The 22,583-nt window shown below is 39.7% G+C and overlaps 1 protein-coding gene across 4 annotated transcripts in view; it reads left to right on the top strand.

The window, feature by feature from the left end:
* Positions 1-22,583, top strand: part of rxraa (retinoid X receptor, alpha a) — a 162,544-nt gene that overhangs the window by 124,773 nt on the left and 15,188 nt on the right. For 3 of the 4 annotated variants that reach the window (XM_085463286.1, XM_085463285.1, XM_085463288.1), the window contains 3 exons: positions 12,044-12,194; positions 14,995-15,174; positions 20,654-20,838. In XM_085463286.1, coding sequence (XP_085319412.1) covers positions 12,044-12,194; positions 14,995-15,174; positions 20,654-20,838 — 516 coding nt within the window. The remainder of the gene's footprint in view (positions 1-12,043; positions 12,195-14,994; positions 15,175-20,653; positions 20,839-22,583) is intronic. The other variant, XM_085463289.1, reaches the window with a different exon arrangement.

Raw genomic sequence — 22,583 nt, 5'->3', positions numbered from 1 at the left:
GAGGTTGCAAGACATCTTTTGAGCTATATGCTCTGGGTGTGTTGGCAAACCGTAGTCGTGCTTCTTAGTATCAAACTCATCAGTGGTTATGTCTGTAGGCTTGAACTTACTGAGAAGACAGACCGTCCCCCGATCACAGACACCGCAACTACCCAAACACATGGAAGGGATTATAGTGGTTGGAACACAGTTCACACTTGCAGTGACAATGAGGAGAATTGTCTGGCTGTTGGGAAAAAGGGGTTCTTTATCATAGAACCATGGCTGGCTACCATTTTCCAGACGCAGTCTGTACCCCTCTGGGTTCTGTCCTCCCACTGAAACCTCGCAGCAAATCCTAAACCAACAACAGACCAGTGTCTCACAGTAAGGCTTTCAAAATACACATTAAGCTCGACTGTTTCTGGACTCAACAACACAAATGTGAAAAAGGTGTAAATGTTTTACAAGAAATGGAACACGCGTTTAATAAATTATAAATGAGCGGCGGCCGTGATGTCATGTGCCACTTTTCAGTACATCGTGTTTAGGCGTTTGTGTTGCTAGGAGCCTGAAACACAGCACATTCAAGTGAAAGAGAGAGAGAGGTGGACCTTAGCCCCTTTCTCTGTGGGAGTAATAAAGGTCCCTTCCACTGCTGTGGTCTTTGATGGACTTTGCATGACATCATGGCTCCATGGCTGTAGAAAAGAACTGTGTGTAAGGTCTTAGGGGAGCAATCAAGGCTCTCTAACGCCAATCAAAGCTTAGATGTGTTAAGGAAAACTTTGAAACCAATTTAGCGCTCACTTTTTCCCATAGCACTATAAAGGTAAAGATGCAGTGCAGTTCTGACGGAATTAAAGCAAATGATTAATACATTGTGTTGATGGGGAGAATGCAGATTTTATAGAAAATAGTTCGACAAAGAGTTACGTTAAAGCCCCTCTCCTTTGTTTGCTTTTTATTAGTGATCTTATTTTTGTTATTTTTTCCATAACTTTTTATTTTACAAGGCTTCAATAGCTGATGGATTGTGTGATAAAGCTTGGGCCTGTGTGTGTTCTGCTTGTGTTGTGCCACACAGGAGTTGGGCCATTTAGGAGGTAGGAGCTATAAGGGATTGAAATGCTAACGTTAGGCTTAAGTTTCACGGTGCAGCCTCATAGTGCAGGCTCTAGACATTGTTGTTTGAATGCCTTGAGGGCACACTTTTATTTTAAAGCTTGAAATAATCCCTTCAGGGCTTTAATTGCATCTGCTGGTGTGATATTACAGCAACTCAATGCAGCCTGTGGACAGACATGTACGCTGTGGTCTGTCTGTGAAGTGTAATGACACTTTCTGTATGACTAATTCTACTTTTGTCACTGCCCAGGCGCCTGTAAAACTTGAAGTCATGCACAGATATTAGTCATTTTATATTTATAAACTCTTTACAGTCCTATAATAAATTATTTACTTCAGCATTCATAACTAAAAATGAAAGATGTGTTACACAAAGAAGGCAAGGCTGACATTTTCTATGAAAAGAGTGTTGAAACAGATTAGTTTAATCTTGCAAATGTCAGATGTTCAGTATCAAACCTCATTCTGGCAGAATTGGTGTTGATCACCCAACATCTTGTTTAGGATTAGGGAGCTAATCAGTCGGAAACAGTCATCAATAAAGTACTTGTTTACTTGTTGTCGGCCATGGAAAGTAAAAGGGAATCCAGTTGCCTGACACTAATACTATTACCCAAGTAAAAGACTCATCATTTAAAAGCAGTTGGATTTGTCATCACATTATCCGCCAAATGGTGGAAAATGGAAATGTAACTAAATGACTTGCAAAACACTGCTAAATTCATTGGTGGTTTTACACTGAAATGGTCTTTAAATTGCTGCCAGATTATGTGTTATTTGATAAAAGACATATAATTTTGTTCATTTTTATGGTGCACGGTAGGAAACACCTAAAAAGCTACACTGATAACGTAATCACGAGAGCATTAATCTCTGGACTGGTGCCTGTCTTGAAAGCAAAAATATGTCTTTATCCATCTCGAAGTGAAATGTAAGATAGTGACCCATCTTTACAACAAAGAGGACATGCCAGTGTACAGTTTTTGAAATAGTTTCTCACAAAGAGTGTGATATGGGAATACTGAATGGCAGACAACTCAAGTGCAAGTGCAGCACATTATTCATACATTTTCTGTAGACATGCATCAGTTGCAATTTTCTTGCCAGATTTTGATAATAAATCTGATAATTTGATAATTCAATAATTTTGAAGTCTGGCCTGCTGACTAGATTAGGAAAAAAAATCCAAAATACATTCAAACTTGTGCCCCCATTTCCTGTTTTTTTTTTTATTTGATGTCACAACAGTCATTTTAATATTGCAACAAAGAGAACAGCTCAAATAAATCATTAAAAGACTTTGTAGTCACCTACGTTTATTTTCAGTGCTATCAAAATGAGGAAATAGGAAATGATATATTGTTAGATAATTGGCTGTTGGCATTCGCAGTTTACATAATTCAATTTGTGTTTAATTTTTTGTCTTTTGCACGACATATTTCCATCTAGCACAGATATTGCAGTTGTTGTGACATATTTTCCTATATTTAGTTACATTTCTGGACAAGTGCATGTCAAGCTATGACGGATTAGCACAGAATCTTTATCTAAGATTAATCAGCCCATCGCAGCCTGTCAAATACATATGATTGTAGTTGCTGGGTGATCATTTAGTGCATCTCTAATTTTCAATAGTCAGACAGTATTACAGCATGTAGCTCATTTTATCAGTTAGAAATACATGTTTATTCAAAGGTTGCAAAAACTGAGGTTTTTTTTGTTTTTGTTTTCTTTGTTGTTGTTTTTTTCCCTTGGAATAAGACAATTTTATCATTGGCCATTATAAATGTATATATGCAGAGTATTTGCATTCTAGGTCACACACTAATCAAAAAATAATAATTCAAGTGTCATGCTGCATATATCTTCTGAATTTCATGCAAACTCAATCAAATTGATTATTAATTAAAATAATTATTGAAACTAAATTCTGGTGGCTCTGATTAAAACATCGTTGGGTGGCACCAACAATTTCTCTATGCAGGAAACACCCTGGCTTTTGCTGTATGCTCATCAACACCCACGCAAAGCCAGAACGACACACTTACACATGTACATGGAGACCAAGTGATAATGCACGCTTGTGCTTGCATGTAACTCCAGAAATTCATATCCACATAGACACATAGATCCACTCATGCCGTGAACCCACCCCAGTATGTGCAAAAACTCCAATAGATTCCAAAAACACTTAGACAAAATCCATGCCCAGCAGTGCCATTCTGAGGTGAGACAACAGCTGCAAGTTACTGTGTGTATTCCAGCTTCACTGCTTCCACAGCACTGATAGGCTTAATATCCTCTTTTTTTCACTGCAACAAAAGTTTCTGTCAAAACACGCACACACACACACACATAAGCTGGCAGTGCTTGCGATGATTCATTTTATCTGCTATGGCACAGCATGGTGCGAGTGTTAGAAACCTCCAAGCTGTCTGGAATAATGTCTGCTTCTGCTAAATTCTACTGGGAGAGAGTAGGGAGAGCGTTTTAATAGAGCTTAGTGACAATAATCACGGAGCTATTTTACAAAAAGACATACTTAGGAAGGATTTATATTTTGTAACCAAAGGCTTTATTTAATGGTTGATAAATAATGTATGTATTCACTTAATAAGCTATTAAAATACATAAATTATGGCCATGTTGTGATCCCATGTGTAAGTGAGGGATCCTTTTTTTATTTTTCATTGATTCCTTTCGTTCACTGAGACTTTTGAGGGAGACTTAATTATTCACTGTTATGCTAAAAGCCTCCATAAATACAAGGTTTCCACATGCAATCACCAAGGCTTCAGCTAAGTAAGCAGTTCAAAAAATAGTCACATTATTGTTTCCTGTTATAACGTTTTGTTCTTTTTGAAATAGGCCAATGCAGTGACTATGTAGGGGTGACTATAATGGTAACACGGTGCTTTTTAATTACTGTGTATTTAGAAAGCTTAATGTAAGTACAATGTAAGTACACATTATGTACTGCAGTCTGTAGAAGCATAAAGTATACAGACATTTTTCCATTACATAGGCCAAAAAATGTCTTTTTGACAGTAATTCTGAGAGTGCTGGATGTAATCATGATGGTCATACAGTGTATACTGTAATAGCTAGAATTTGCCTTTCCTTCCTGTTTCCTCATCCTGAGCATGACTCATGTAATTTGCTGTTACATGACAGGACCTATTCGCAGAGGATCCCAGAGTTCATCCACAAATGACTGCATGAGCTGTGCTGTGCATGTGTCCGTTGATTAGTTTTTGTTATGTGAGCTGTTTGCGTTCAAAAAAAGTGTCTTTAAGATCTCTCATAAGTTATCTAACTGTGGCTAAAGCCCACAGGCTACAGAAGAGGGGTCCATCACCACATCCTCCCTGTGTGAAACCTGATACCCCGTCTCTGTTGATGCATGTCAAGATAGCACTCACACACACAACACAGCGATGAGAGGAAAGTTCTCACTCATTCCACCCATGCTTTGCACGAGTCCCAAGATAAGTGTTCTTTTAGAAGGAAGTGATTGTCACAATGTGTCAGAGGTGAAAGGGGACTCGGGGTTATCATTAGGCTAGATCATTACCTGATCCCCTGTCCTCACCTCTCAGTCGACAGCTGGTTAGACTTCATCTCGTGTCAACAGCAGATTTGTATCAGGTCCACTCACACTTCCTTGCTTTTACATTCTAGCTGCAAATAGTTTCAGTTTCATGCCTTAAAGCAGAAATAAATTAAAGTTACAAAAATTAATAATTCTTAAGCAAAGCACAGTAGAGGGAGCGGAACAAGTGTAAGGAGTGTGATCGGAAACAGTGGGTTGTGAAGTAGAACATTCAGTTCGTGGTCATGTTGTGCCGCTCTTTAATGGAAAACCTTATGAAGAAATTCTATAAGGGCGTTTTTGAAAAGACCCAGTGAAGATAACTTTCTCTGTATTAACAAAGGTGCCCTTGAACAGCAAAGTAACTGAAGTTCCACATGAGGATTGTTTATTAAGGAGTGGTGCATGAGGATTTGATGTCTCCTTTTGAAGTATCTTTACGAGCAAACTCTGTGCTCTGACTCTCTGAATCGAGCTAAGCTCATCTTAAGCACAGGCCTCTACTGTCTCTACTCTTCTTTCTCTTTTGTCCTGTGTTCGCTCAGGGGACGCTCCTTTCTTTAGATTTCCACCGCCATGTATTGTCATAGAATATTAATAGTTCACAGGGGCTGTTCAGCTGCCGAGAATATTCTGTTATTTCTGTTAAAATGAATTATGAGTAATGTGAGCTGCACTAATACACTTTTTTTTTCTCTTCATCGTTATTTTGTTGAACTATTGTTTTTTTTTCTTTATGGTTTCAATAATAAAATATTATAATTTATTGTATTGTCATTTATCTTTTTGTAGTATATTTAGTTTTTGAGATCACTGGTTCATGATTGGATTTTTTGTACTTTGTAACTGGAGTATATATTGGTGTAATAAAGGCCATGATGTACTGTTTTTGGCTGCTGTCACATAGTAAAACTTTGGTTTCGCTTAAAAATGAACTGATTGCAGTTTTATTGGCCAATTCCAATTTTTATTTTCAAAATAAAATGAATTATTAAACTACAATTTGTACTGATTTATGTAACAAAGCAAATGTCAGGTGCTTAAATCATTTTCCAGTGCGTTTATTCCTTTAACATATAACAGGGCAGGTGCTTCATTGTCAAATCTTTTCTATTTCTCACTTGTTTCTAAATTTGTGCTTTCATCCTTTGTTCTTACCACATACTTTAGGTTGCTGGCTTGTGTCTCACTTTGAGCTCTGGATAGCTTTAGTTTTAGCCACTTTTCCTTTGTAGTTTCTTTAAAATGCACAGGGGATGATCGGGTATGTGGTTTGTTGGTTTGAGCGTTTTTGTGGTGGTGTGCCATAGATTACTTTGGGTAACTTCCACACTAACATGATAGTGTGTGGCTATAAGTGTGTGTGTGAGATTTACCTGCACCATTGTGTGCATGTTTTGCTCCCACAAAATGGACCAGTTCATAAGTGTCCATACTGGAGGCTAACTGGTCGGAAATCGTCCCATGTTGGTCCCCGGAGAATCGATTGGTGCACCTCTAGTTTGTTTGTTTTTTCTTCACTGTAATGAACCACACATATGTGTTGCTATCATGACCCAACATAAAAAAACACTTGTTTGGCACAATGTGTCATAGTGTTTTTGTAATTCCAAACCAAAGTAACACTTATAAATAACTTTTTACGTGCTGTTTTTTATATATTTCCATGCAGCCACTGATACTTTCTGTCGCTTTTCCATTCATATTTGTAGAACTATTAATTCATCACCTTTAGCCTAATGTTTGAATGTTACAGCAGAATGCTGGAGCCAGCAGGTGGCACAGAACATATAATCATGCATATCAGTTCAGTGCAGAATCTGACACCCTCAAGCAGACACAGACCCCCACTGTACTGGATGTATCACTGGAATGCCCTCCACAACATGTTATGTAACACCTGCAGAGAGAGAAAAAATGTGTAATTTAGTTAGACCATTTCAGGTCTCTTTTGTTTTGTACATTGTTCTGCAGGGAATCGTGTGTTACGTTGAAAAGTCTTGGATTTTAAATGACCCTCGTCTGTTTTAAGCTTTCTTGTCCTTAAAGTGTCTATTTGGTGTCTAAAGAGAGGCTTGTTAGTGGGGTTTCCCTGAGCTGTACACACAACTGGCATACCTCCCTGCAATGGTTCACATACGTGTGTGTGCTGTAAGGGCGGGTGCATATATTCTATTTCCAGAACTAGTCCTGAGCCACTTTAATCTCCCTGCCTTGTCTCCATCGCCATGGGCAGAAGGAAAAGAAAAGTCCCCCCCTAGCCTGCCCACCCCACTGTTGGGGAGCAGTGTTGCTGAGATTGAGTTGCAGGTTCACTGAAAATAGATTGTAAGAGGGAAGAATCTTTTCTGTCAGGGAGAAAGAGGGTTTGATAGAGACTGTCTCAGTCAGGAAGACAGCTCTGTTAGTGCTGCACTCCAGGGGAAAGGACTAGACTCAGGCGTTTAACTGAGGTAAGACCTCATGATGTGGGTTTGTGCATGCATGTGGATAAACTTGCATAGATGTGGGTGTGTTCACGTGCTGCCAAAGCGATGCAGGTATATCCCTGTATCCTTTTTGTCCTGCAAATTTGAGGCTATATCCAAACTAATCTTTTCTATTTATTTTTTTCTTTCTCACAGTTACCACTAGCATCAACACTAGGTCTTTGTTTTAGGACCCCTTAAACCATGGTGTTCCACAGACTGTGTGACAGGCCCCCTGGTGGGGCATTGAACCTCAGTGGGGAGTTGGGTTTTTGGCTTGCTTGGATAACTAGGGGAACGATATGAAAAGAAGTTCATCTGAATGAATATCATCTAATGATGGAAAACAAACGGGATGTTTTTCTTTTAAATCCAGTTTTGAAGATATTTATTTTAGTAAGATTCTGCAAGGATTGGTGGGACTGGTGTTGCAAACTTTTTTGGGGGGGTATTTGAAAGTTTGATAAGCTCTGCTATAAGTAGATACACAATGAACACTGACATTTTTTTTAGCTTGAAAACCAGATGCAAAAATTATACCAACTTTTTCTGGCTGATTGCATCTTGTAAGCCACTGCATATCCTTAATTGATTCGTCACGCTCCTATCACGTGGCCTTATACTGGAAGAAAACAATGACATCAGCTTTGACTCCCAGGAGTTGATTCAGATATTGAATTGCATGCATTGCTGACCTTTAGTGTCCCTTGAAATTCTGCATTGTATTGTGTTTTTCTACAATGTTTCCTTTTTAACCTTTATTTGATGTCTAAAGTACTATAAGAAACTGTGCAGGATGGTAACCTTTTTTTTCCAACTGAGGCTGTCTGTGTGTGCCTCTGTATGCGTGTGTTTGTTTGTGTGCATGGCTCAGGCCAGTGGTGAGTGCCAGGGTGTAAACTAAACATTTCCTTATGGTGAAAGGAGGTTTAGCCTTTTTAACTCACTCATCCCTCCCTCCCAAGTTAATCCATCATTCACACAGCCAAACATTCTAACTTATGTAAGCTATAATTTTGAAATTCAACTCAGTTTCCCAAGTTCCCATGACACCCCATATGTCATGCTGAATTCTCTGGAAATGTGTGTAAAATGATGCAGGAGACATCTAGTATTTCCTATTTGATGTGATGGCAAATCACCATGGGCTTGAATATTTCTCTCAATGGAAGCATGGTGTATTGTAGCTTCCAGCAATATGTATGTATTTGGCACAGCTAACATTTTTTTTCAGCATTAAAGAGGGATCAGATTTTAGGGTGTGTAATCTGTTGAAGGTGACATGCCACAGTGGCTTGTATACAGTTTGTGTGCAGTGCAGGTAATATCTTGGCCGTGTGTACAGTGGGGCAAAAAAGTATTTAGTCAGCCACCGATTGTGCAAGTTCCCCCACTTAAAATGATGACAGAGGTCAGTAATTTGCACCAGAGGTACACTTCAACTGTGAGAGACAGAATGTGAAAAAAAAATCCATGAATTCACATGGTAGGATTTGTAAAGAATTTATTCGTAAATCAGGGTGGAAAATAAGTATTTGGTCACCTCAAACAAGGAAAATCTCTGGCTCTCACAGACCTGTAACGTCTTCTGTAAGAAGCTTTTCTGTCCCCCACTCGTTACCTGTATGAATGACACCTGTTTGAACGCATCATCTGTATAAAAGACACCTGTCCACAGCCTCAAACAGTCAGACTCCAAACTCCGCCATGGCCAAGACCAAAGAGCTTTCGAAGGACACCAGGAAAAGTATTGTAGACCTGCACCAGACTGGGAAGAGTGAATCTACAATAGGCAAGCAGCTTGGTGTGAACAAATCAACTGTGGGAGCAATCATCAGAAAATGGAAGACATACAAGACCACTGATAGTCTCCCTCGATCTGGGGCTCCACGCAAGATCTCATCCCGTGGGGTCAAAATGATCATGAGAACGGTGAGCAAAGATCCCAGAACCACACGGGGGGACCTGGTGAATGACCTGCAGAGAGCTGGGACCAAAGTAACAAAGCTCACCATCAGTAACACACTACAACGGCAGGGAATCAAATCCCGCAGTGCCAGACGTGTTCCGCTGCTGAAGCCAGTGCATGTCCAGGCCCGTCTGAAGTTTGCCAGAGAGCACATGGATGATACAGCAGAGGATTGGGAGAATGTCATGTGGTCAGATGAAACCAAAGTAGAACTTTTTGGTATAAACTCAACTCGTCGTGTTTGGAGGAAGAAGAATACTGAGTTGCATCCCAAGAGCACCATACCTACTGTGAAGCATGGGGGTGGAAACATCATGCTATGGGGCTGTTTTTCTGCCAAGGGGACAGGACGGCTGATCCGTGTTAAGGACAGGATGAATGGGGCCATGTATCGTGAGATTTTGAGCCAAAACCTCCTTTCATCAGTGAGAACTTTGAAGATGAAACGAGGCTGGGTCTTCCAACATGACAATGATCCAAAACACACCGCCCGGGCAACAAAGGAGTGGCTCCGTAAGAAGCATTTGAAAGTCCTGGAGTGGCCTAGCCAGTCTCCAGACCTCAACCCCATAGAAAATCTGTGGCGGGAGTTGAAAGTCCATGTTGCTCGGTGACAGCCCCAAAACATCACTGCTCTCGAGAAGATCTGCATGGAGGAATGGGCCAAAATACCAGCTACTGTGTGTGCAAACCTGGTAAAGACCTATAGTAAACGTTTGACCTCTGTTATTGCCAACAAAGGTTATGTTACAAAGTATTGAGTTGTATTTTTGTTATTGACCAAATACTTATTTTCCACCCTGATTTACGAATAAGTTCTTTACAAATCCTACCATGTGGATTCATGGATTTTTTTTTCACATTCTGTCTCTCACAGTTGAAGTGTACCTCTGGTGCAAATTACTGACCTCTGTCATCATTTTAGGTGGGGGAACTTGCACAATCGGTGGCTGACTAAATACTTTTTTGCCCCACTGTACTTGCAATTTGAGTATGTAGTTATTTACATATTTACATATAAGCTGCATATAAAAGTCTTTTTGTATGCAGATCTTATCTGCCTTATCTTTATGATACATGATCTGTAAAAATACATAGAGAAATAAAAATAAATTAAACTGATATATTGTCCATGGTTCTAGAGGAGCTTTGTTCCTTGACTTTCTTTTCTTATGAAACATGCTGATGAGTTCAAATATGGGAACTCTGGACTGGAGGGTTGTTGGAGCTTGACCCTTCACTAAAATTCAGTATATCTCAGCTACAGCTCCTTTGATTTTCAGCCCGTCTGTTTCTTTTAAGTTTTCAGTATGATTTTGCTTTTAACAATATGTGGATCAAAAATCCATTTGGTGCTCACCGGGACACACGTGTGTATCCAATAAATGTGATTTTGCAAAAAATCACTTAAAACATTTCTTCTCTTTTTTTTTTTCCTGAAAGTTTTTAAGTCTACCACCTTTACTCGTGTACTCTGAATAAAAACAGAATAATACCCATTTTAATTTCAAGGCATTTTTAGCTAATATTCTAATTAGTTTCATGTATAATCTAAGTGATATTTCTATGAATTGTAGCAATGTAAACCTGAGATTCTGTAATTCCCAGTTATAAAGATATTCCACAGCTACAACTGTAGTTGTGTAACCACTTACCAACATGCATATTAACTCAGTGGCTGTTTGGTTTATGTCCTGTGCGTCTAATAAAGGGCATTGTTTGCCCTGATGTATACTTTTCTATGTTCTTCCATTATGCTCTTAATGTACTTTTGTCAGATGAGTGTAAACACAGCTTAGGGTGTGTTTTAGAGTGACAAAATATGTTAGCCCTGTCATCATAAGATGTAAATGGCCTTTCTGTCATTCCTAATCCCAGCAGATATAGACAGGGTTTCTCTGCAACAGTATGAACTAAATTTTAACTCAGAAAGTGTTTGTGCTATAAGACATTTCTCATGTGTGGTAACTTAATAAAAACACATCTGGCTCTGCTCTGCCAATAGTGTTCTGTCTCTCATCCCTCTGTTATGAATGTGCCTGTGGAGAATCTACTTGTCTGACTATATGCAGTTTTCCTTCCCCCTTTCTTACCATCATGTAAAATTACTGTGGTTTTAGCACAGTCAATCAGACTAGTGCTTTTACTTTTTTTCATGAAGTCATTTTTTCCCACTAATAGTTGGCTTGTTTCTGTTCCATCCAGTATATTTAGTGAATAATTTATACATTTCCCCTTAACGTTTATCTCCTCTGGAAACAGCGTGTAGCTTGTTATAATAATTAGCCTCCCCCTTGCTTTTCACTTTCAGCAGAAAGCAAAGAGGGGTCATTTTTGGATGAATTGTATCAAAGCTCCTTCAGAGAGAGAGACACAGGCAACTATTGAAGTTAGACTTAGGGCTGCAGTTGCGCTGCTGCTAAAACAAATGCTGTCTCTTTATTCTTCTGTACTGTTCAATTTTGCAGTAGAGTTATGCTACCGCTGAACATTTTGGAGCCAGCAGGGCTTGTTGAGAGCATGAATAAAAGAGTTCCTGGGGTTGAGTGGTGCAGGATCCTGCTGTGCCAGATTTAGATCTGAAAATGAGGGGAACAGGAGGGAGGAGAGTGAAAGGGAGAAATGACAGAGGAAAAAAGAGGTGTTGCTAGGGCTGCTGACCATCTATATTACGCATCAGTAGTCTTAATATGGCTTTTGTTTTGTACATTTCAGATTGTTCAGTACTCCCTGAGTGACATGACTCCAGTTTCATGTAATGTCCTTATTGTGTATAATCTTCTTGTTGAATTTGACCTTAAGCTTATGTGATTTATTTGACGGTGCTTGTGCGATTTTGATGTTTTGAGTTTAGCGGGCTGCATTGTGACTTGTCGGCGTGTGTGTTTCTGTGTGTTGATGTTCCAGCTGAACTCTCCAATGAACTCTGTCAGCAGTACGGAGGACATAAAGCCTCCACTGGGCCTCAACGGCGTGATGAAGGTGCCTGCCCAGCCCTCGAGCACAGCTCTGTCACTCACCAAACACATCTGCGCCATCTGCGGTGACCGCTCCTCAGGTGAGTGACATCAGACTGTGATGACTGTCTGCAAAGGAAGCATGAAAATAATTCAATGTCAGAATTGACCTTGTCAGAAATCTTTTTGAGAACTGGTAATGGCTAAGGTTATTTTCACTGGAGATTACTGTTTTTAAAGGTAGGTGTGCGAAGGGGGAAAATCAAAACACAGGAACTGGAAACGTTCACAGAGCACATCTGTGCAGTGAACAGCAACACCAAGTTCACTTGGGAGGATGTCAGTGGAAATGGATGGGGCTTTTTGGACTACACATTTTAGAGAGAAGCTTCAAATTGGAGTATATGGGTTTATAAGAGCCCTACACCTCTGGGATAAGAAGGGGTTTACAAGAGTAGAGGGGAACAAGAACCAGAAACACACAAGAGAAGACCCTGAAATAGGTAGTTACTCAAAATGGGCCTTCTGATGTCTGCCCCCAACTGGGTGCAGTAACATCCAACTGGATGCAGTGATCGGAATGCCATTGTTCATCAACGGATTGATGAACAATGAATGTTGCATCTCCTGCATCTAAAATTTTTAACAGCTGCTTCAACAGTGTGCAGCAGACACAATGGAGTCACCTCTACACTACAGTATTTAAAATTCTGGGAAATTCCCACTAATCATTTAGAACTCCAGATGAGCGGTGAAACGTCTCCATGTAAGTCCATTTAGCACTGCTTAGCACTTAGGTGACTATTTGAACATGTTCACAAATCACTTCCCAATCAGAAATTTCTAAGAATTTTATGCAGTTTTCTAAAAGATTGTAGGGAGACTTGACATGGAATAGATTATTTTAAAAAAATCTAAACAGCTTAGACTGGATAACATTGCACTGTTTCCAATTAAAATAAAACAGGACTACACAGCATCTTGCAAAAGCCTGGGCTCTAACCACATGGAGAAACCTCCGGAGAAGATCCACACATGAACTTCGGTCAGAAAATGGCCCCACAGTATGCTCTGGCAGAACTACATACTGCAGCTTGTTGGAGTGGGAGAGCTTCCTGGAAAGACAACAGTCATCAGAATTCTTTAAAAATCTGGGCTAAATGACAGGGAAGCCAGAAAAAAGCCACTCCTGGAAAAAAAAGCATGTGAGGGCAGCAACAGAAACGCACATGAAAGGAACCTAAATCATGTGGCAAAAGATCATCTTGATTGGATGAAACCTAACCTTGAATCGCTTTTTTACTGAAACAAGAAAGCGCTATGTCTGAAGGCGACCATGCGCAACTCATCATTCATCCCTACTGTGAAGCAGTCAGTACAATGAATAGTGGGACAAGTAGAGGCAGATTTTGGAGTTTCTTAATTTTCATTTCAACACAGTTAGAGTTCAGACACTGGCAAATTATATTCAGATAGAGATACAAGATATATTCTACAGTGTGTTCAGGAGAAACAATGTGGTTTTTGTCTTTATCGTGGAACCTCTTCGGGATATTCGAGTGTGCATGGGAGTTTGCCCAACCAGAGCCTGTTTAGTGGATTTTCAGGAGGAAGCACTGGGAAAGACCTGAAACTAGACAAATTACATTTCTCAGCTATCTTGGAAATGCCTTGGAGTCTCCCTAGAAGGGCAGAGACAGGGACCAGGAAGAAGGAGGCCTGGATGTCTCTCCTTAGACTCCTGGCCCCTTGACCCAAACATGGATAAGCAGTAATGGACGGATGGATGGACAGATGGGTGGGTGGATGGTCATTTAAGGCTATTTTTTGATTAGTCTCTGAAAGATGGTAACGATAACAATAAAGCAAAGTCAATATAACGTGTTACAAGAAAAGGCATAAAATTCCATTTAAGTCTGGCACCCTTAATATTTCTGTAATCTTTTTTTGTCCCAAATCAAACTTTCTCACGTAGCACTTTAGGTTGCACAATAAATAAAGATTGTAAATAACCTTTTTGGCTTCTCAAAGAACAATAGCTTGCTCCAGAGTTTTCTTAAACATTGGCTATCATTTGGCCAACTTCTAGCTTAACCACCTGAACCACAAGAACATTAACCCTGGGTGAACAGATAACCACGGGTTATCCCAGGAAATGACTCTCACGGCACTCATCTTTGTAAAGTTGTCTTAAATCTCTTTTTTTCCCACACTGCCAACAAATAACCATGTGTTTAATTTTTTTCTGGGGATAACCATGAAAAGTTTGTAGCCTCTGGATAAAGGTGGATATCTAATTCATTGGACAGTTTTACTGTCATCCTGCGTCATTGGTGCTGTGTGCACCCAAGGGGGAAAATCAAAACAATGTTTAATAGCAAGTCATGCTTCATTTAGCTGTGCTCGGGGGCTTTATTTATCTTCTCTGGTGGTCTGACCCAGCAGAGAGATAACAAAGAAACAGTTTGATCAACACTGGAGAAACCAAATGGACTCCATCCGTCATAAATAACAAAAAAGAGCTGTTAGAAACAGGGTCAGACAACACCATATTAGACTGCCCCCCCCCTCACATATTCCCTTTAGTGAGCCTCTCTTTTCCTTCATTACCAAAGGGTTAGTAGAAGGGTCTGTGATCATAATTTTTGTTTTGTTCTTTCAAAGTGTTTCCTGGGTGTTTCTTTGTGTTATTGTAACCACAGAATGGTAAATAACATGTTCATGAAATCACAGTAAATTCCGCGAATGTGTTGTAGTTGGTAAGGTCATAGGTGTGTACTAATGAAGAAGCAGCAAAACGGCCAACTCAGCTAATTCCATGTGCACTGTGTCACCTTATGTTTCCAAAAAAAGGATCAAAAACTAACATTAAGCAAACAATCTCTTTTCCCTTTTCCTCAGGTAAACACTATGGAGTCTACAGCTGCGAGGGCTGCAAAGGTTTCTTCAAAAGGACTGTCCGCAAAGACCTGACCTACACCTGTCGTGACAACAAAGACTGTGTCATTGATAAACGCCAGAGGAACCGCTGTCAGTACTGTCGCTACCAGAAGTGTTTAGCCATGGGCATGAAGAGAGAAGGTACAGCACATACCGTTGAGGATAATGTCTCACTTTCCTATTTCCTTATCTTTATTAATCTTCCTTTTAAAAGGCTCAATTTTGGGGAAGTGAGTAGCCGAGGAGTACATTCAGAAGTCCATATGATATGTATTTTTGCCATTTCTGTGAGTAGAAATATACTGAATTTTGAGATTCCAGAATTTTGAGGTATTCTGAATTTGGTTTGCACTCAAACTGCTGGTGCGTTTGACACTGGTGCAGAAACAGTATCGGAGTCATTACTTGAAATGAAAGTGCAGTACATAACTGTTGCATTATTCAATATATCAGTTTCACATTACTCATCAGTAATGTGTTAACAATATAACTTAAGCTACACCAAAACAAATCCCTATTCCAATAAGGACACACATACGATCTTTCTTTCAGTATTTATGTATGAACACAAAGCTGAAAAAACAAAGCAAAGTTGAAAAACAGCCCAAAGACACTTCAAAGCAATTGCCACAGCGATTCTACTTTAATTCTATAATGCACAGGCTGAAAAGGAAGCTGCAGCGCTGCAAGCGTGACTGCTCATCACTGCCTTTGTTACCTGTTGAAGTCTAGGGCCTGACTGCTGGGCTGGGGCCAGCACACATATCTGGGCTTTAGCTTTGCGTTAGCATGCTGGCTGTGCAGATTTTTGCAAAGAGCCGAAGTTATGTTAGTAGTACAAAGCTGTTGTTTGTTTCCTGGATGCAGTAATGTCCATCTTCCACTTCACCATTTTTCTGCTTCTAGCACGCAAACTGAAATGATCTGATTGTAGCACAAGTTCACAGGAAAAAAAGAAAGTTTGTTTGATGTTTTATGTTTCCGCCTTTCTATCTGCCTCCCATGTAGATAGCTGAAGAACTTTTAGTAACAACGTCATTTTAACTTTAATCTAATGATAGAATTTAGTACAAGAGCACGTTACATTACTGTTACTGAAGAATGTGATTTCATTATATACATTACTTTGGAATGCATTACACCCAACACTGCACACAAATACTCATTTAAGCTACGACTTCATTAACGACAGAGCTTTCAAAATACCCTAGAAGTTGACATAAAATACTTTGACATGTCAAATGTAATCCTTCCTTTTCTTTGCAAAGTTTCCACTTCTTATAGGCCAAAGAAAACAAAAAACAGAATACTTTGATAAACTTGGCAAGTGATGCAGAGCTGCAAAGACCAACTGTATCTCACCCAGCAAGCGATGTCAAGGGTAACTGACGTCATATGTTAGAGACGCATCAAATTTTTAGAAAACCCGGCATCTCAAATGAGAGAATTTTCTGCTTGCAGCATTAGTTTTTTAGAATGCATTCATCTGTTCAGCGCCATGAATCAAACATGGCTGTGCGTGGAAACCAAATGAGGGTTTGTGAGAGCAGGCAATCCACACGGAGACTTCAGCAATGTAGACTGAAGAAAAACATTCTCGGTTAAACTATGAAACTATGCGAGTTTATGTTTCCTGTATTTCCTGGAATCCTTTTTTGTCTTTTTCTCCTTCTAATGATTTTTGGAAATTTACATGTGGTGTGGGGAACAGCTTACCTAGTTATTGTAAGCCACCTCATTTTTCACACAGTGCAAAAGATGGATGCTGTACTTATGTTGCAAGATATGTGAAGTTTAATACTCCAACTGAGTACTCCAACTGGATGATGTCTTGTAATTGCACAGCACGATGAAAAATTTGCACCACATTCCTAAAGTTATAAGCTGCTGATGGTGTGCACATAATGCTGTCCTTTTGGAAGACATTCAAAGATTCGATCAGCCACATGGGACGAAATATAGGGCCTATTATTCGAACCCAGTTTAAGATCATTATTCAATTTCTACCATTATTCAGTCATTTTTCAGTGTTAATGTTATTTTAAAAGGAAACCATTACCTACACATAAATAGATATTTATTTTACTGGGACTGCAGACTTTGACCAGAGACTTTGAGCTTTAATTCAAAAGGTTTAACAGAAGTTTTCTTTTACCTGTTTAGGAATTACACTTATTTTTTTCCATAGTCTCCCATTTTCAGAGGCTATTAACATGGACTGGGTCTGTGCAAATGCAAATCCCATCTTTCTTGAAAACAGAATCTTCAGCTCCATCTCCTTTTTTCTTCTAAATCAGACGTTGGTCTTTAAGACTAAAAGATTTAAACGTCTGCAGTCAATCTTTGTCGGGGTTACAGCATAACCGACGTAAGTAGCTAACGCCGTTGCCATCATTCATGCTTCATTTCCGTGGTGTTAATTGCCTTGTGGTCGAGCCCCAGTGCTTTATATGTGGTGCCAGCCACCATAGAAACAAATAAACTCACAAGACTTTTTTTCCCACCCTCTTGGGTGCCAATTCTTTGTTGTTGTTGATTTTTTTGAAGCAAACATGATTTTCCACTTCTTTGTACTTCCAATAATTTTGGCAATTTCCCTCCAGGGATTTGCTGACATCTGTGAGTTCTTATATAAGGCAGTGATTATTAATCTCTCTGATCCTTTCAATAATGACAGTAAAAACACTGACAGAAGTGCATAGAAGGACTCCATAGTACTGAACAGGTGAATCACAGTCACATGGTAGTTGTTGCTGTTATAGCACACAATGAAATGAAGACTATCAAGTTCTGAATTGGAGCAAGAAACAGATGTGCTGCGCATAGAGTTTCTAGCTATTTCTCATTTTTAACCCTCATCCCTTGTCGGGCTTTTAATATTCACATCACACAAACATAATTACAACACTTAATTATTCAATTTCACGTGACTATCTGGTGTCGTTGTGTTTGGATAATAATTACCTTTTACTTCCAAGTATTAAATAGAAAACCACCCCAAACAAATACATAATACAACTTAGAGAAACACTGACTCTTCAGTTCTCATTGAGATTCTGGGAATCGGTTGCACTTCAAACCAATGGATTTTTTGGCTGCAGGTTTTAACCTGACTTATCTTGACTTTGGGGTGAACCTGGGTACTCTGGGTTCAGCTTTATTGCCCGTAATCGTCCTTGTTCAAAGGAGAATCATTTTGATGATCCGTTTGTGTGCTACACTTTATTCCCTCTGTTTTACCAGTTCTCAACTTTGCCTTTTTTTGCATTTCTTTTTCAGAAATGGATTAATGGCACATCTTGAAACATGTGTCTGCTGCATACTGCCAAACCTCACCCATGCACTTGTTTTTATATCAAGTTCTCATGTCATCTTCAGCTTCTTTTTTTTTTTAAAATATGGCTATATTGGCTCAAAGCAGTTCAAGAAACCCATCAACACAACGTGAACACTGAATTGACAGATAGCTTTTGTAATTCATTATGGAGCAGCACAGTAAAGCGTCTCCAGGGAAAGCTCACAGTGGGGTTGAAAGTGGTTCTGTTGTCTGAGGGGAGGAAAAACATTCTGTGAGGTGTGAATTTTAACACTCCATCTAGGTGTTAGAAATATTAGCCCTTTCAGCAGTGCTGTTAAGCACTCTTTTGCACGTTGAACAAGCCAGTTACTGCCTTTCTTCATCAAGGCAACCATGTTTACTGAAAAGAGTGCATAGATTACACTACTTGATGCTTGGAGATGGCTAAGAGATCTAAGGATGCAAAAACAGCAGCATGTGTTAACCAGGTGTCTGTGGGTGGTTACTGAAGAAAACACAGTTAATGAGGAGAATAGGTTTCTTCTTTTCATTGGTATGTTTTGGAGGATATTCTATCTAAGGCCATTTTTTCCTGACCTTTACTTGGCCTCCCATCTCCTCTCTCTTGTTTTTATTTATGTCATTGTTGGGCTCTTTATTCCTTTCAAGGATATTATCATTTACTGCCTTCTGCCTCACTTGCAATGCTGCCTAAGCCTCCCCATGCAGCCCGGGGGGCTGTGGTTGGAGAACATGGCAACAGTAGCCCAAAAGGCTGAGCGAATCCACAGAAAAACAGGATTAAATGAATTTATGCTCTCCCAGTCAGGAGAGTAGAGGAGGAGGAGGGGAGAATAAAGCTAACATGATTTCAGCCCTCCTCACCTCTCCCTGACTCCAACACAAGTATTCTACCCTTGAGCTGACCTCCACTGCCAGACAGCAGTTCCTCTAAAGTGGGGCCCCTTTCCCTCTCCTCCTCTAACAACCCCTGCTTTCCTTTCCCCCCCACAACAAGACCACGGCCTCTCTGATTCGGGACTTGGAATAGAAACCAGAGTAAGGGAAACTCAAGAAGACAGATCTTCAGTCAGATCTGAAACCCCATTGTGTGCGATAGTGTGTGTGTGTGTGTGTGTGTGTGTGTGTGTGTGTGTGTGTGTGTGTGTGTGTGTGTGTGTGTGTGTGTGTGTGTGTGTGTGTGTGTGTGGCAGTGCAGCTCTCCAGGTGTGCGTATATAAACCTGCATGCTGACTTTAAATTTCCAACAGCCCTTTATCACAAAACACATTATGTCAAGAGCTTTTTATTAATCCATGGCTGGAAGAAAAACATGTAAAAAAAAAAAAAGCCACAGTACTTTTTTTGGTGGTGTTTTGAATTAAGTGAATTACAGCCCTTTGAAAAGACGGAAAACACACAGACATGCGTCTTTTTCATTCTCACTTGAGGGTGGAGGTGCGGTTTCTCTTGCCTCGGCCGCAGTGAGTCTCTGTGTCTGCTCGGCACACAAACCATTTCCTGTGTCTGCTTGCCAAGCCAATCGGATGACAGAACCAGCACGGTTGCGTTTGAATGTGTTTTTAGACACGATAAAGTCTTCACTGATTTGTGCTGAGACTTTTTTTTTTTTTTTTAGATGTTCTGGCTTCCATTCATGGTGTAACAAAAGAGTGACAGGCCAAATGTTATTTATTTATCTAGAAATGATCTGTGTATGTCAGTGAGCACTGCGTAAAGAAGACTTATCTTTGATAAGGAAACTGGAAGATGTCCTTGGACATTTACATGCTGCTTTGTTGTACATAATGCAGACCCAAGGTCTTTCTGTTTTCCATCCTCACTGCTGAAGCAATTATTGATGATTAAACTCTCTCGGCTATGTTTTTGCTGGCATTGTACATTCGGAGTTATGAACTATTCAGTTGCTTACCAAGATGCACTTAATGTCGAACACTAAATTACAGACTCAGGCAAGCACGAGCAGCCATGAACAAGCACCAGATATGTATTTAGTTCACTACCGATGTAGAGCCGAGTGTGGACAATTATTCCACACTCACAAACGCAGCAAGAATTCAAGTAATTAATCAAAGGGGAAGATTCAGCACTGAAAACAGACTCAGGCTAGATGTTTGTTCACTAGTTGCAGGACTTGCAGTGCACAGTTTATTTATCACATTGAACCAAACTGTGAATGTGAACCAAAACAGCTGCTAAGCTTCACAGTCAAAACCCTATTAGCTTGCATTTTTCTTTCTTTCAAAGTGTGTTTTTGATCACATACTGACCTTGTAAAACAGCAGTAGTGACCGAAACCAGTTTTGTTACATGCAGCCGTTCAGGAGGAGCGCCAGCGAGCCAAGGAGAAAAATGAGAACGAGGTAGAGTCTACCAGCTGCGCCAACGAGGACATGCCCGTGGAGAAGATCCTGGAAGCCGAGGAAGCAGTAGAACCTAAAACCGAGACCTACATCGAGACCAACCTCGGTGTGCCATCAAACTCGGTGAGTTTTTTTGTGTAATGCAGATTCAGATTATATGATTTTTATGTTTATATTTACACTCATAGGAGCACACACAGTGATTTATCTAGACTTACTTTGGATGGTGGGTCAGTTTTTCCACCTATTTAGTTCCCTCCATTTGATACCGTGGTTACTGCTTTGAGTTCTTTTCTCGTTCTCAGTATTTTACTCACTTGACAGGATGATTATCTGTCAACTGTTTCATCTTGGCTGGCTTCACAGCTTCAGTCACGATCACCTGAAGACATTCAGTATTCCAATGGTGTTCTCAAGAAAACCAAACTCATCCAACTCATTCAAATGTCCAGACTGAATAATCTCTCAGTTTAACTGGTTTGGGTTCATCGCAACTTGAGGATGTGAACTTATTCAAATATTTCTCCTTCCTCACCGATTAAACCTTTATCATGCTTTCCATGTCTGTGAGTCTGCTCGGTTCCAGTTGTGTCCAATTGCCAGAAATTTGATCATCGGACGTGACCATGAGGGTCCGTACGGACTTCCGAGTGCCCGTCTATTTTTTGTGACCTGATGGACTTTTCTGCAGAGAATTTAGTTTACAGCTATGCATGTGCTCCAGTCGGTGGACTTCAAAGAAATATAACAAATATAACTACCGTACTCTACCGTTTCCAGCTATCTGCATCCATGCCAGCAATGGAATATAATCAACGCATTATCCAAACTAAGCAGTAGCAGGAGGAAGGGTTTGTTGCAGTCTGGCTAAAGTGAGTGAGTTCATGAAAGATTGATGTGTCACAATCATATCAGAGTTTCTCTTGGTCCAAAGCCAACTTGTGTGTGTTAATGGACACCATAGGCTTGTTTTCTTTGAATAAGCGAGACCCATCCAGTCGTGCACTGTTTAATGATATAATACATTTTTCTAATTCATTTAAGTTAAAATAACTGGCAATTTTTATTGAAATTGTCACTTTAAGAATAACAATACTGTGAATGCTTTTCAGCATTCACACTAATTAGTGATATGCACCATTGTTATACCGGTGGTACTAGTCATACTTAACTATTAATTTCTGATTAGCTGGAAATTAGTTGTCAATAAAAATGCCTTAGCATTAAGCACAGGTTGATTCATTTCTAGATCTCCTCTACTGTTTAAATTATTGTCAAAATGTCTTTTTTATTGCATTTATTGCTTAACACTATTGTTTTCAACATCTTGACTGGAAGCTTGAAAAACACAACATCTGTGTTCTGACTTCTTTCTTTCTTTTGTCATTTTCTTAAATGTGAAAGCTTCCCAACAGCTTTCACTTAGGAGCTCCTAGGTATTGGACAGTAAATACAATGAATCTCAGTTAAAAGGCAACTTAAAATCTCTGCATATGCATGCTAAATACTAAATGTAGTGGTTTGCAGTTAGTATAAAAGAGCTGTTCACTTTTAGATTTATGGCTTATGAGTTATATTTTAGAAATTTATGCTTCAAAAGACTCACTGGAGCTGCTCCACCATTGTCCACAAGTTGTTTTAATTCTTTCCATGTGTGAGTGCTTCATGTATTTCAGTTCTGCAGTGAAGAGTGCCAAACATATAAGTCAAGTCAGATTTGCCTGCATGTGGATATGCTTGCTGTAGTAATGTTTCACATCAACCATGTTTCAGATAAATTACACATTTTAGTTCCCTGTTTTTTAAAGCTTGCGGCTGTTTTTCTCATCTACCTGCTGCCTGATGGTAGACATGTTACTGAATATCAA

This window comes from Copadichromis virginalis, linkage group LG7 (genome assembly GCF_057382275.1).
Source record: "Copadichromis virginalis isolate Kocher_CV1m ecotype Utaka linkage group LG7, C_Virginalis_male_GT1.1, whole genome shotgun sequence".
Taxonomy (NCBI): domain Eukaryota; kingdom Metazoa; phylum Chordata; class Actinopteri; order Cichliformes; family Cichlidae; genus Copadichromis; species Copadichromis virginalis.
This window is presented reverse-complemented; position numbering and strand designations above follow the sequence as displayed.